General features: G+C 31.1%; 1 protein-coding gene across 1 annotated transcript; it reads right to left on the minus strand.

Annotated features, from left to right (window-relative positions):
• Positions 1 to 11,067: 11,067 nt before the first annotated feature.
• LOC122515616 (splicing factor U2af 38 kDa subunit-like) lies at positions 11,068 to 12,738 on the minus strand. Its single transcript, XM_043633020.1, has 5 exons — positions 12,589 to 12,738; positions 12,408 to 12,495; positions 12,265 to 12,331; positions 11,873 to 12,161; positions 11,068 to 11,781 (listed from the first exon to the last, which is right to left on the minus strand). Exons 1-5 carry the CDS (start codon positions 12,630 to 12,632, stop codon positions 11,547 to 11,549), a joined length of 723 nt encoding a protein of 240 aa, XP_043488955.1. The 5' UTR covers positions 12,633 to 12,738; the 3' UTR covers positions 11,068 to 11,546.
• Positions 12,739 to 12,837: the final 99 nt, after the last annotated feature.

Genomic DNA, 12,837 nt, shown 5'->3' on the forward strand with positions numbered 1-12,837 from the left:
TTTTTTTTAAAAAAAACTATTTTTACCCTACCACGCCAGCGATTCTAACTCGACATTTCTTTTCTTTTTTTTTTCTTTTTTATTCTTTCATTCATTTTCTACCTTCGTTTCCTCCTTTTTATCTCGCAACTTATATCACATCTCTCTCTCTTTCTCTCACAGACACGTGGAACAAGAACAAACACATGGAAACGTAAAGATATAGATATAGAAAAGGTTCTTTTCTTTCTTCTTGGCCTCTTTTCTTTCCTGTCAAGGACCACGTCGAGAAGGAAGGATGAGGAAGGACTAAAAGTTCGGCAACTGGGAGATAAAACACAGGTTTCGGCTTCCGGACAAAGCTCTCAAACTCAACCTGTCTTCTTCTTTCTTCTTCTTCTTTTCTTCTTCTTCTTCTTTCTTATTCTTCTTCATAGCTCACATTGATTCCCTTTATCTCATATATTTGTCCTTTTTTTTATTCGATTTGTCGTTAAATTATTGTTAATCCTCGTCATCTTTCTCCATTCCCTTTTTTTAAACCTCCTCTCCTACCTTTCGTTCTTTTTTTTTTTTTTTTCATCAACGTCGAGAACGTCGACGTATCAAATGAACCGAGGAACTAAGGGACGAACCAAGGAACGAACGAAGGGCTCACGACACTTTGGGGATTCGCAATAAATTGCTACGACAATGCCGGCGAACTACGAACGCGCCACTGAGAGACGATGGAATTTTAAGAGGCCCCAGCTATGAATTTAAGAGAGTTATTACGACCTCTTTAGAACACCCCCACCCCCCACCCCCTTCCACCCTTCGTTTGGTAAAAGAAAGAAAGAAAATAAATCGAGCGGGGAACAACCCTGCGAGAGATTTTATTCGCGAGAGACTCGACCAGCCCTTTTTTTCCATCCCCCTCCTTCCCCCCTTTCCACCACCCACTTTTAACGTATTCTTTTTTTTCTTTTTCTTTTTCTTTTTCTTTTTCTTTGAAAATAAAAAGAGAAAGAGAGAATAGAGTTAACTCGAAGTGACTACATTTTTCCATAGTAGGCAACTGCACAAGAAAATCGTTTTCCTATTCTATCCAAGAGATTGAAAACTATCGAAGAAAAGTTTCTCGTGTATTTCTGACCGATACAAATGTTTAACTTTCAAGTTTTACAATATTAAAAATGATCGACGATAAACAACGAGATTTTTCCTTTTTTTCTTTCTTTAAGATCGGATTATCCTGTTACGTCAAATCGCGCGAGAATAAATTTTGATTTGAAATACGATAGGATTAATAAATAATTAATTAAATTAAAAAATAATTTTTGTGATTTTTCAATCGAATATTAAATAGGTACTTTTTATTTTTTTTCTTCAAGAAATTATGAAATTAAGATAAGATAAGAAATGTTTCGTAAACGTGTTGAATTATGCAACCATTTACTACCAGGCAATACTTGCATTTTACACGATTAACAATATAATAAATTTTATCGATAAATCGCGAGTAACGTCGAAGCAGATTTTTCGGAACGTTGAGGTAAACGCATCTGAAGATCTGTTGGTAATAAATGAATCGTTTGTTAATGAACATTCGTTAAATTATACTACTCGATCAAGTCGAAACAAAAAGATCACAATTTTTCCTTTCTTTGTAAATATAAAAGCAAAAATATTATTAGTATTTAACGCAAACTACACCGATATCCAATTCGACTGGATATTATTAATATAAAAATCAAAGAGCCGAGATAAATTCGTGCCATAATTGAGCTCGTCCAAGTAAAACATGAATTTTCAATAATTCAACATTTTATTAATCAAAACGTACGAAAACCTGGATTTTCAATAATTAAACATTTTATTCGTGAAAACGTATTGCCGTGGTGTTAAATGTTGCATTTATTGCAACGAATAATATACATCAAATTTAATTAACTATCATTTTATTAATGACGTTAAAACAATAACCACCACCACCACCACCCTCTCGTTATCTACTCTGACCTATTTATTTATTTTTATTTAAAGAAAAATAACACGAGAAATTAATATATTATATTTTTATTTTTGTACGAAGTTGCATAAATCGATGCGATTGGATGGATTAAACGTTTGTAAGAAATTCTATGCACGTCTTACACTTTCGCGATTCGATTCGATTCGATTCGATTCGCGACGGACTGAAGAAGAGTGGAAGGTAAGAGGAATCGATATCAAGGTCGTGTTTGATAAGAAACGTTTAATAACGCTTGAAACGTGACCGCTTTGGGGCTACTTCTACAAGGATCCAAAAGATTCAACACACGTGTGTTCTCCTTTCTAACACGTGCACACGTTGTGAGTTACCTCTTATAAACGATCGAAGATACAACTACCGATTTATGTCGTCAATATTTGAGAAAAAGAGAGAACTCATTTACGATATATATTTCATTCAAAGTTTTCATTAAGATCAAACGTTAATAATTTATTATTAATAACCTATCATGTATCTTAAAATATTAACAACGATTATTTGTTTATTTTTTTTATTCAAACATCGACTGGAATTACCTATTGTTACGTAAACAGAATAAATATTGAAAAATAAAGATAATACAAATATAAATAAATAAATTAATTAATATATAAAAAAGAGAAAAAAGAATACATACAAATAATTTTAAATAAATAGATAATACATACATAGAAATTAACAATAAATAAAAGAACTATATAAATATATTTACAAAATTAATGAATATTTAAATATTCCAACTCGATTATTAAAGAGAATACTAAAGAGAAATAAAGAATTATTATTAATATAATAAAATACTATTATCAAAGTATAAAATATTTTATTCTGATATATATTATATTATACAAAAAAATAAGAAATAAAACATACTTAATTTCAGATTATTCTATTAATTAATATGTAACATATTACATTATACTAATGCACAAAATATTGCATATTAAAAATAATTACATGAACAAAAAAGAAATATAATATAAATTCTTATAAAATAAACAGCAAACTATATATATATATATAAAGATAATATATTATACAAAAAAAATAAAGAAACCTACTTAATTTCAGATTATTCCATAATAATATTTTATTATCGCACGAATAATGATCATTTCAAATATCAACGATTATTCTATTAATTAATATGTAACATATTACATTATACTAATGCATAAAAATGCATATTAAAAATAATTAAATGAACAAAAAAAAAATATAATATAAATTCTTATAAAATAAACAGCAAACTACATATATATATATATAAAGATAAAAAGAAAAATAGAAAAATAGAAAAATAGTAGTATAATAGGTTTTCAATGAGTCGTGTAGACGTGTCGCAAACACGATCGTCTTCCAACGAACGATATCAGAAAAGACTGCCTCGTAAAAGATACGACGACGACGACAACGACGACGACTATGACGATGAACGTTACAACGGATGTTCTTTTTCTTTCCCCCAACCCCACTCACCCTACTCACCCCACCTCCCCCATCCCCCCATTCCCTATCTCTTCTCATTCTTCCACTCTTAATCTTTTCTCTTTCTCTTTTTCTCCTAGCAAAAGCTCTTTTCCTTTATACTTCCTGCCTTATTATCTCTGTTCTACTTTCTCTCCTACCTTTTTTCTTACTCTGACGACCGGAAAGGGAATCCAAGTACGACGAAAGGACCGGTCAAAAAGCTATCACGAATGGTTGTTGCAACCCCCACCCTCCCTCCACCCCCATTCTCATCTCCCACCCTTCGTTTCTTTTACTTCTCGCGAAAAACGTTCCATCAAAATCGTTGCTAAGTCTAAGAAGTGTCCCTCCTCCTCCCCCTCCCCCTCCTCCTCCTTCTTCTTCTTCTTCTCCTCCCTTAGGACAACCAACCAACCGAACTTCCGTTGGATGACGAATCTATGTTTTTCTGTCTCTAACGAATTACAAGATTTCTTTCAAACTTCTTTCGTACTCTAAGGTGTGTGTGTGTGTCGTTTGTTTTTGAATATAAATTAATAATACGCAATTAAAAATATAATTACAATTATTGGAAGTATTTAAAAAGTAATATTTAAATATATTAATAAAATTTCAATAATTTTGAACTACTCCCTAATATCACAACTAAATAATGTACAATATAAATAATAAAGTATAATAAAAAAGTATAATAAGTTCACTAAAAAATAAAACGAGTGTATTATCAAAGATTAATTACAATTAAAAGATAAAACAATGGAAAGAATGGAAGAATATGATTGGTTGGTTATTAAAAAATTCATGCAAGATGTGGGTGTATGTGAAAAATTATTATAAAAATCGTAAGTATATTATTAGAGTCTTGTATAGTATTGAAAATAACTGAAATGAATGTTAATTAGTCGAAAAAAATGTTTACTGTAATCTAAAAACACCGATTATGTATGCCGAGTACCTTTCCCTTCGAAATCTGCCGTTCGACTGACGTAATGCGACCTCGGAAATTCGATAATATAAATTATAAATATTGTTTTTATTTAAACGACTTTCCGTAAAAGGAAATTCCTATTAAACAACATTCGATCGAAAAAACTTTCACCGAGAACAATTAACAGTTCATTTCGAAGAAAACGGTACGTCGATTTTTTATTCTTTCTATTTTTAAACAATTTTATACATCTATTTCGATTAATTAACAATTTAATAATTATTTAACACTCTAATTAAGACCTGGAATATTATAAATGTATAATAAATTATTTAATATAATTTATATAATTATATTGAAATCTAATGTGAAATCAAAATATTTCAGACTAACTATAACTACAAACTTGTATTTATTCTCACATAATAATCCACGTTTGAATAAAAATTGCTATACTCCTCGAAGATATTATTCTCAGAAATTTGATTGTACAAAAATATCGCAAAACACATTCAAACCGTTCCCTTTCGATTTCCCAAATGGATTGGTGTTCTAATTCTTTCTTCTTCCATATTACTTTTTTTACTCGATCATCATCTTCCTCTTCTTCTTTCTTCTTCTACTTTATTTTCTTTCTTTTCCCTTATGAAAAGAAGAACAGTTGGATGAGCTTATTCCAACTGAATCCCGAACTAAAAGAAATCCGAATTCGTAGGCAAAAGTAAATAAAAAAATTGCCCAAATAATGCGACAAAGTAAAAGGATTCTTCTCTCGTTTAAAAAAATTGAGTCCTCCCATTTATTGTTACCTTAGCCCTATCTCAAACGTTCCAAGTCGTCTTCTCGTTAATGTCGAGGCCGCAAGACCGAAATAAAGCGGCCCTTTGTCCCTTCATTTGTCGGCATGCCACAGTCTACAGCTTTTCCGACAGACGAAGCCCATATAATTGCTTCTTCTGTATCTCTTAGCTCATTATTATTATTATTACTATTATTATCATTATTATTATCATTATTAACTTGCTTTTCATAAAATCTTTATTAATCCTATTTAAAACAAGGGTAGCATTTAATTGTTATATCATTCCTTGATTTGAATTTATTCAATTTATATTTTGACACTTCTTATATTTGATTAATAATAATTCTTAAATTTGTCTGAATTTATTTATTAAATAATATTTATATGTAATAATAAATATAAATATTAAATAATTAAATAATTAAATAATTAAATGAAATAATATAAAATTATTATAATATAAATATTATAATTAATTAATAATTTATATGTAATAATAAATATAAATATTATTTATTAAATTGTTGTATCCATTATTTTGCATTACTATCATTATATCATTATTATTATTATATAATTATTGTAGTAACTATTGTATAGGAGAGGTTGGAATGTTTGATTTAAACAACCCCCAACTCGCTAAAAGATACCCCCCTTCGTTTCCGGTTTCTCGCTTCCTACGAGTCCTTTTCTAACCCTCGGCAAATACCTAAAACAAACCCCATATACCATTTCCTTAGTTTCTCCTCTTTCCAAAAACCCAAGAGATATATATTTCAACTTCCGACCTAAACTATTCCAAAATTCTAATTCATTCTAATTAAACGTAACAATGACGTTTGGTTGCACGGAAATTTCCCTTAACAATTTTCCTAAATAAATTCAAAAAAAAAAGAAAAAAAAATAAAAAAGATCCACGAACATTCGATACGTTGAAACAAAAATGCTGTACAATTTGAAAAAAAGAAATAACAATATCTATTAACATCTAAATCGTATTAATAAATTACGTCGATCAATCGAACAATAAAAAATCTCGATAACAACTCGACAAAGTGAAAAAAAAGAAAAAAAAAAGAAGAATATTTTCTTTTTGTCGTCAAATAATCGAATCGTTTGGATTATTCGAAAACGAACGAAACTCTAGGTAAGTATAACAAAGTTTTTCATTATGACGGTTATCGATAATACTTGAAAATGTTCTAAAGTAAAAAAAAAAATAAAAATAAAAAAGAAGAAAAAGAGGAGGAGGAGGAGGAGATAGAAAAATCATCTTACCGATATGCTATGGAAAAATCGCAAAAAGTATTACGAACGGAAGCCGGACGTTCTTAGAAGGAACGGACTAACGAGCGACGCATTCAGTCCGAGTAAACTCGAGAGAGTACTCCAAGAGAGCAGATGAGAGAAAGAGAGAGAGAGAGAGAGAGAGAGAGAGTAAAAGGAAAAAAAAAAAAAGAGAGAAAGATATAAAGCAAAAGCCTCCGCGAAGTGCGGCTCTTCTATTCAGAACGTTCTACTAAATGAGCCTCAACCAAGCCTCGAGGACGGTCTGCTCGTCCATAAAAAATGCGAGTGTCTACGATGCCCTCTTGCTACTTCACCCTCTCCTACCCCTTCCTACTCATCCACCACCCCATCTTTTTCCTCTTCTTTAACTACGACGTTGCGTGCCACAGCTTCTTCTTCTTCTTCTTCTGCTTCTTCTTCTTCTTCTTATTTTTATTCTTCTTCTTTCTCTTTTGCAATTCACGTTTAAAGTAACGTAACTTATCTTCTTTCTCTTTTATTCATTTCAACTCTCTAACAACAATTACGGTTAACAAGTAGGCTTTTATTTGACTCTCCTCTTCCTACTTTTCATCTTTTTACTCTATTATTATTATTATTATTATTATTATTATTATTATTATTCTTGGTATATCGTATTTAAATTATTTGCTTTATATTATACGAACAATCTTACGTATGTTTCTTTAATTAATGTTAATTTATATCGAATACTATTGCGAGTATTTTATTCTCGTATCGTGATTTTAATCGATGGGAACGTTTATGAATCAATCGACCGTTTTATATTTTTTTTCTTTTTGGTTTATTTTTTAAATCCCTCGTTTATTATTTTCTCTATTGAATATGATATTTTATATATATATGTATATTAAAATTATAATTATGAAATATATTATACCATGTATTTTATAATACGTATTTATCTCTTCGCTGTGAAAATTTTTTGTTTCTTTTTTTTTGTTGTTCTCTCCTCCATTAGAATAAAATGAAGTAAATATATACTACTGTGCAGATAGAATGTAAATTATTAAAGAAGCGAACAATAGATATCATATGGGAATACGTTAATACATAAAAAGAGAATTAAATTCCCTTTTGTAAATAATTTACAAACATTTCAAACGGCAGCTGGAAATATTTCATTAAAATGCATCGCTCGGACGGACACAGTACGGTACGTTACGATACGATACGATACGATATAGGTGCAGTACTCTACGGTACGGGATGCAGTTGAGTTCGGTGCATCGTAAGCATAATACATACTCTCTCTCTCTCTCTCGATTCGTACACGTCGTAGCTTGAAATGAAACGATATAATCGGTATAGAATCGATGAAAAGAATCGATATTCTGGTATTCGAGATAAAAGATATGTACGCCTGCGAAAGGATCACTCTCGTGTGAAAATTAAAGCCGGGGATGCGTGAAATCTGATAGCCACCGATTTATAATATTCTTCTCAATAGAAATAACCTAGATATTACGAATTATAAATACTTTATACGTATCATTCTTATCCTCGAAATAAAACGATTATATCAAATTATAGAAATTTATCTATTACCACGAATTACGAATTATTTTTAATATAAATAATTATCGATTCTTCTCTTTACGAAGTAAACGCAAAAGTTAGATTTTTCTATAACGTTTCATATATTTTTTTTTGTTTACTTTTATATTTTCATTTTGAAAGGGGAGAAAATATTTTCGCGAATTATACTTGGAACATCTTGAAATATCTCTCAAACATCTTTTTCTAAACTATTTCTAAGAGATGAAGTATGATGCACGCGCACAAAAGTATTACGGAAAAACTGAACATAATGGAAAATGTAGGGAAAAGTATTGGACTTTCATTTTTTTAATGGATACTCTTTGATCGATCTATGATAAGCAAAAGTAACCGATCAAAAGGATACTCCGCCAAATTCGAGAAAACAAACCAAACACATAGCTGCTTTACCCATGCATATTCAGGATTCAATCAGGCTTTTCACCTTTTCTATCTTACTTTCTCTCTCTCTCTCTCTCTTTTTGCAATGCACTAGCATTCATGTTTCGCGATTAAATGGCTGCTGTGGAGCATATTTTTCTTCCTTTTCCCCCTCTTTGTTTTCATATGAACATAACTTCTCTTATACGGTCTGCTTTGAAACATATTTCCTCTATCTTTTTAACTACAAAACAGATCATTCTAATATTTTATCTCTTATTATATTAAATTATTTATCTTTTTGATCAATATTTTGTAAAATATCGTGTATTGTTCGTCGAAAATAAAATGATAAAATATTAGAATATGCATCCTGTATAATCCTAACGAAACTCTATTATAATATCGAACAAACAAAATTTAAATATATGTTGAATTTATTCGGGGAAATGAATATTATTTTTTAAATATATACTGACCCCCCACCCTCCCAAAAAAAAAAAAAAAAAATAGAAAAAAAAGAGGGGATACAAAAATACTGATCGAATAAATAGCAGCTTCATTTCCTGACATTAATAATTCAATCTAATGACGTCATCGTCCAAACCGATACAAAGTTAATGATGCGAAATGGTAGGAAGGAGAGAAAATAAGGAAGAAGTCAATAATAAAGCGAAAAGTTCGATACGTTTGACGTATGATGTTTGACGTTTGACAGCTCGTTAACCCGTCGTTTCTCGACAAGGGAAATCATGATCAAGAGTGTCCATATTAACTCATGCAATTTTTCCTTCATCTATTTTCACCCAGAATATACTTTTTCCAACTGGTACAAGTAAACCCTTACCACGTACTCGATTCCCTGGCAGATTGCCAGGATTAATTATGGTCTTTTGGGTGGGCCCGGTTATCCAACAATTCCAACCCCTTCCAACTTCTTCCTTCATTTTCATCCCCCTTTCTTTTTTTTTTTTTTTTTTTTCATTTCGCTCCACTCCGGTTCACTTTAATTCTTTCGTCATATTTTTTTTGTTTTGTTTTTGTTTAGACGAAAATTCTATTCAATAAGATTGCATATTTATTATCATTTTGTTATAATGTAATGTGACTAGACGAAATAATATTAATATTAAAACATAAATATAAGAGATTATTTGCAGTTAGAAGTTTAATTGCACCTATCGTAATCGAACGAAATGAAATTCGTTCGCTTATGACTCCCAATCATTGGGATCGATCGGTGTTGTCGATGCTTTATGACCATGGTTGGTGGTTATATAGCAGACGGGATCGTAAAACAGATATCAACGTGGAGATTACCGGAGCTACGAAGTTTTATGAATCGATATTAGCTGCGTGTAAAAATCCACCGGACATCCATTTGTAGTATAAACCATGTTTCCCAACCTAACGATGATCTATACGTCTGAGTTAGAATTCAAACTATATTTCGATTTACTCTCGTAAACTACCTGATTATTAATATTTTTCATTTGCAATACATTTTTCTTTAAATTGACAAGAGAGAACAATCATTTTATTAACCGATACGAATATCACGGTGTTACTGAAATAACATTCATTTGATGAGAATAAAAGTTACGCGAATTTACCAGACATCCCAAAATAATTTCCATTCTCTTATCCTTCGAAAAAAAAAAGAAATAAAATTGTTAGCTCCGATAAATTTGCGAGTAGAACCAATTTATTGGAATAATTTCATCCCGAGAGAGAGTTTAATGGTATCCGAGATAAATCGTTAAATAAATCGCTAAATGAACGTATTAACTTATAACGATGTTGAACCAACAGACGGTGAACGTAAGAAGATAGAGTAAATGTAAGAGAAAGGGAGAGGAGAGAGAGAGGGAAGAGAAGTACTGACAGTGATACGGTGTGCATCTCGATAGTTGGCAAAGAGAACGGCCACGGCAGGTGTTCTTCTGAGAGCAGCTGCAATCACGACGAGCACCATCTGCCGCGGTAATGCACGGCTGTTCGATGCACAACCCGACACTGAAATGGTCCACGTTGCTCCCAAAACCCTTCGGGCCAATTAGATCTACCTGAAAACACGTGCCCGGATATATCGATTTCGATCCTCCTTTTTCAATCTTTTTTATAAAACCTCGAATGATCCAACCGATCGATATCTATATTTAATTGTTATTATTATAGAAAATAAAAAAGAAAGAAAGAAACAATTTAAAAAGAATTACAATTAATTCTATCATCTCGTGTTTTTTCAATAATAATATTTCTATGTTGCTTTTAAGAATTGACTATGATTGATGTTATCGTAGATACATGCATCTTCCGTATCGCGAATCAATGAATATTTTTAGAGAAACTTTTAGTTCGTGTAGTTGACATCGAGTGGCAGCACCTACCAAATGACACCATGCACAGTCGGTAATGTCAATGAGTGTCGATAAATTTCAGTCGGTAAGATAGAACAAAAAATGATAACCCTTTAAAAAATATCTAGGAATCTTCTTCGAACGAAATTACAAATACTTTCCCTACCCATTTTTATCATTAATGATAATCGTCGATAACAAATGACTTTTTTTTTTTTACAAACAAATTAACGATAATTCGAGAAATATAAGAGCAACAGTCTGCTAGAAGAATTATACATCGTGTGTTTCATAATTTATCTTTTTTTACAAAACTATAGACAAAATTGTGCGTAGCTTCGTCAACATGTTGCACAGTTAATATTATACAACCCACGTAAAAAGCTTATAATTCATATTTATAATCGCAAAATTATATTACACATTTCATTACTTAATTGTTATTCAGTATATTAACATAAAACCCTTTTTATCTGTTACTTTCTTTACCTACAAGATAACTGTTTTACGATAAAAAATATAGAAGCAATAATCTGCATTATCGCGTTGTTTGTTTTTTGTTTCTCTATACAATATATATATATATATAATAGGTAAATCAATAAATGTTTATCTTTTTTTCATTTGGTCAAAATTACATAATAGCAAGGATCGATCAAAAACTTGCATATTATGTAACAAAGATACTTGATTATAATAATCAAGTATTCAAATTGAATGCATAAACTTATTTATGTAAAAATGACAATCAAAGAATAATAATCAGTAACGTCCAGATCGTCCATCCCTGCCTTTATCGTCTCGTCTTTTACGATCCTTAGATCTAGATCTTCTTTCGCGAGACCGAGATCTACGTTTACGATCGCGTCCTCGAGAACGAGAACGTGATCTGGATCGAATTTTTCCTCCTCTTTTACGACTATACAGGTATCGACGAAGTTCCCTTGAAATAGGTTTCAAATGCATGAAATTACAAAACCCAGAGCGAGTACATTCGCTGAAAATTGAATAATCGTTTAGAATACATACCTTACGATAAATAGATTTGCTACCGATGAGATTAGTGTTCTTTAATATTAATTAGTTACCCCATTTCGTATTGACGACAGCAGGCTTCTCGAAAATCGGTGACTGGAGATAATTCAGCGTAAACTGGTCTGCCACCAAACCAACGATTATTTAAATCGTTGACTGCTCTTTCGGCGTCTTCCTCTCTGCGAAACTTAATGTAAACATTTCCTACCAAGTGATCTCCCAAGTTGTCGCAAACATTCATCTCTTCGATTTCTCCATATTTATCTTCGCACTCTACAAAGACGTCTTCAAAAAAGTTGTCGTAATGTTCTTGCATCTCTTCATCCGACACATTTGCCACCACTGAAAATAAATTTAATCATTCGATTAATCATTTGTGATAACTAATATTAAGAGTGCATAAATAATAATTGTAATAATAAAATAAGCAAATTTATATACTTACAATGAGAGCCATCTGCACTTTTAGCAGAATTTTGTGGGTTGACGTAAAGATTTTGTAGTAGACACGTCTGATAAAAAAACACATTGGTAAATTTTAATTTCGAATAATGATATTGTTTTGTAAAAATAATTATTATTTTTTACCTGACTAAACGTTGGCTTGTTATGAATACGTGAACATCTATCCCCGTGTCGGCAAGCACCGATCTTGAAGTAAAACGAACAATTTACCCTGCATACAAAAATTAACCGATTGAGGTTAAGTCGCACACGACATTTGTTTATACGTAATTTATATTTAATTGAATAAATGTCATACACTTACTTGTCCTTCTCCGTCCCAAAAATTGATGCCAAATATTCAGCCATTGTAATTATTTTTTAAATTAATCCGAAAAAGCACAGTTTACTCCATTAAAAATTTCACGAGGGACGCCAAACACACGATACATCTGTCACCTGGCGACATCTCGCAACACTACGTACCTATCGATAGAATCGATTATCGTTTAAATTTTCGTATCGATATTTTTAAATTTCTCCGCGTTTAATATTAAAAATTAGAAAGGAAAAA

This window comes from Polistes fuscatus, unplaced genomic scaffold (genome assembly GCF_010416935.1).
Source record: "Polistes fuscatus isolate 324 unplaced genomic scaffold, CU_Pfus_HIC Scaffold18, whole genome shotgun sequence".
NCBI classification, from domain to species: Eukaryota; Metazoa; Arthropoda; class Insecta; order Hymenoptera; family Vespidae; genus Polistes; species Polistes fuscatus.

Excerpts from the sequence above, each read along its gene's own strand:
- LOC122515616 (XM_043633020.1), bottom strand. The coding sequence starts at position 12,632 with ATGGCTGAATATTTGGCATCAATTTTTGGGACGGAGAAGGACAA. Across the intron at positions 12,332-12,407 it reads ACAAGCCAACGTTTAGTCAG|ACGTGTCTACTACAAAATCT; the intron begins GTAAAAAATAAT and ends TTTTTTTATCAG. Across the intron at positions 11,782-11,872 it reads TGTCGTCAATACGAAATGGG|CGAATGTACTCGCTCTGGGT; the intron begins GTAACTAATTAA and ends TTCAATTTTCAG.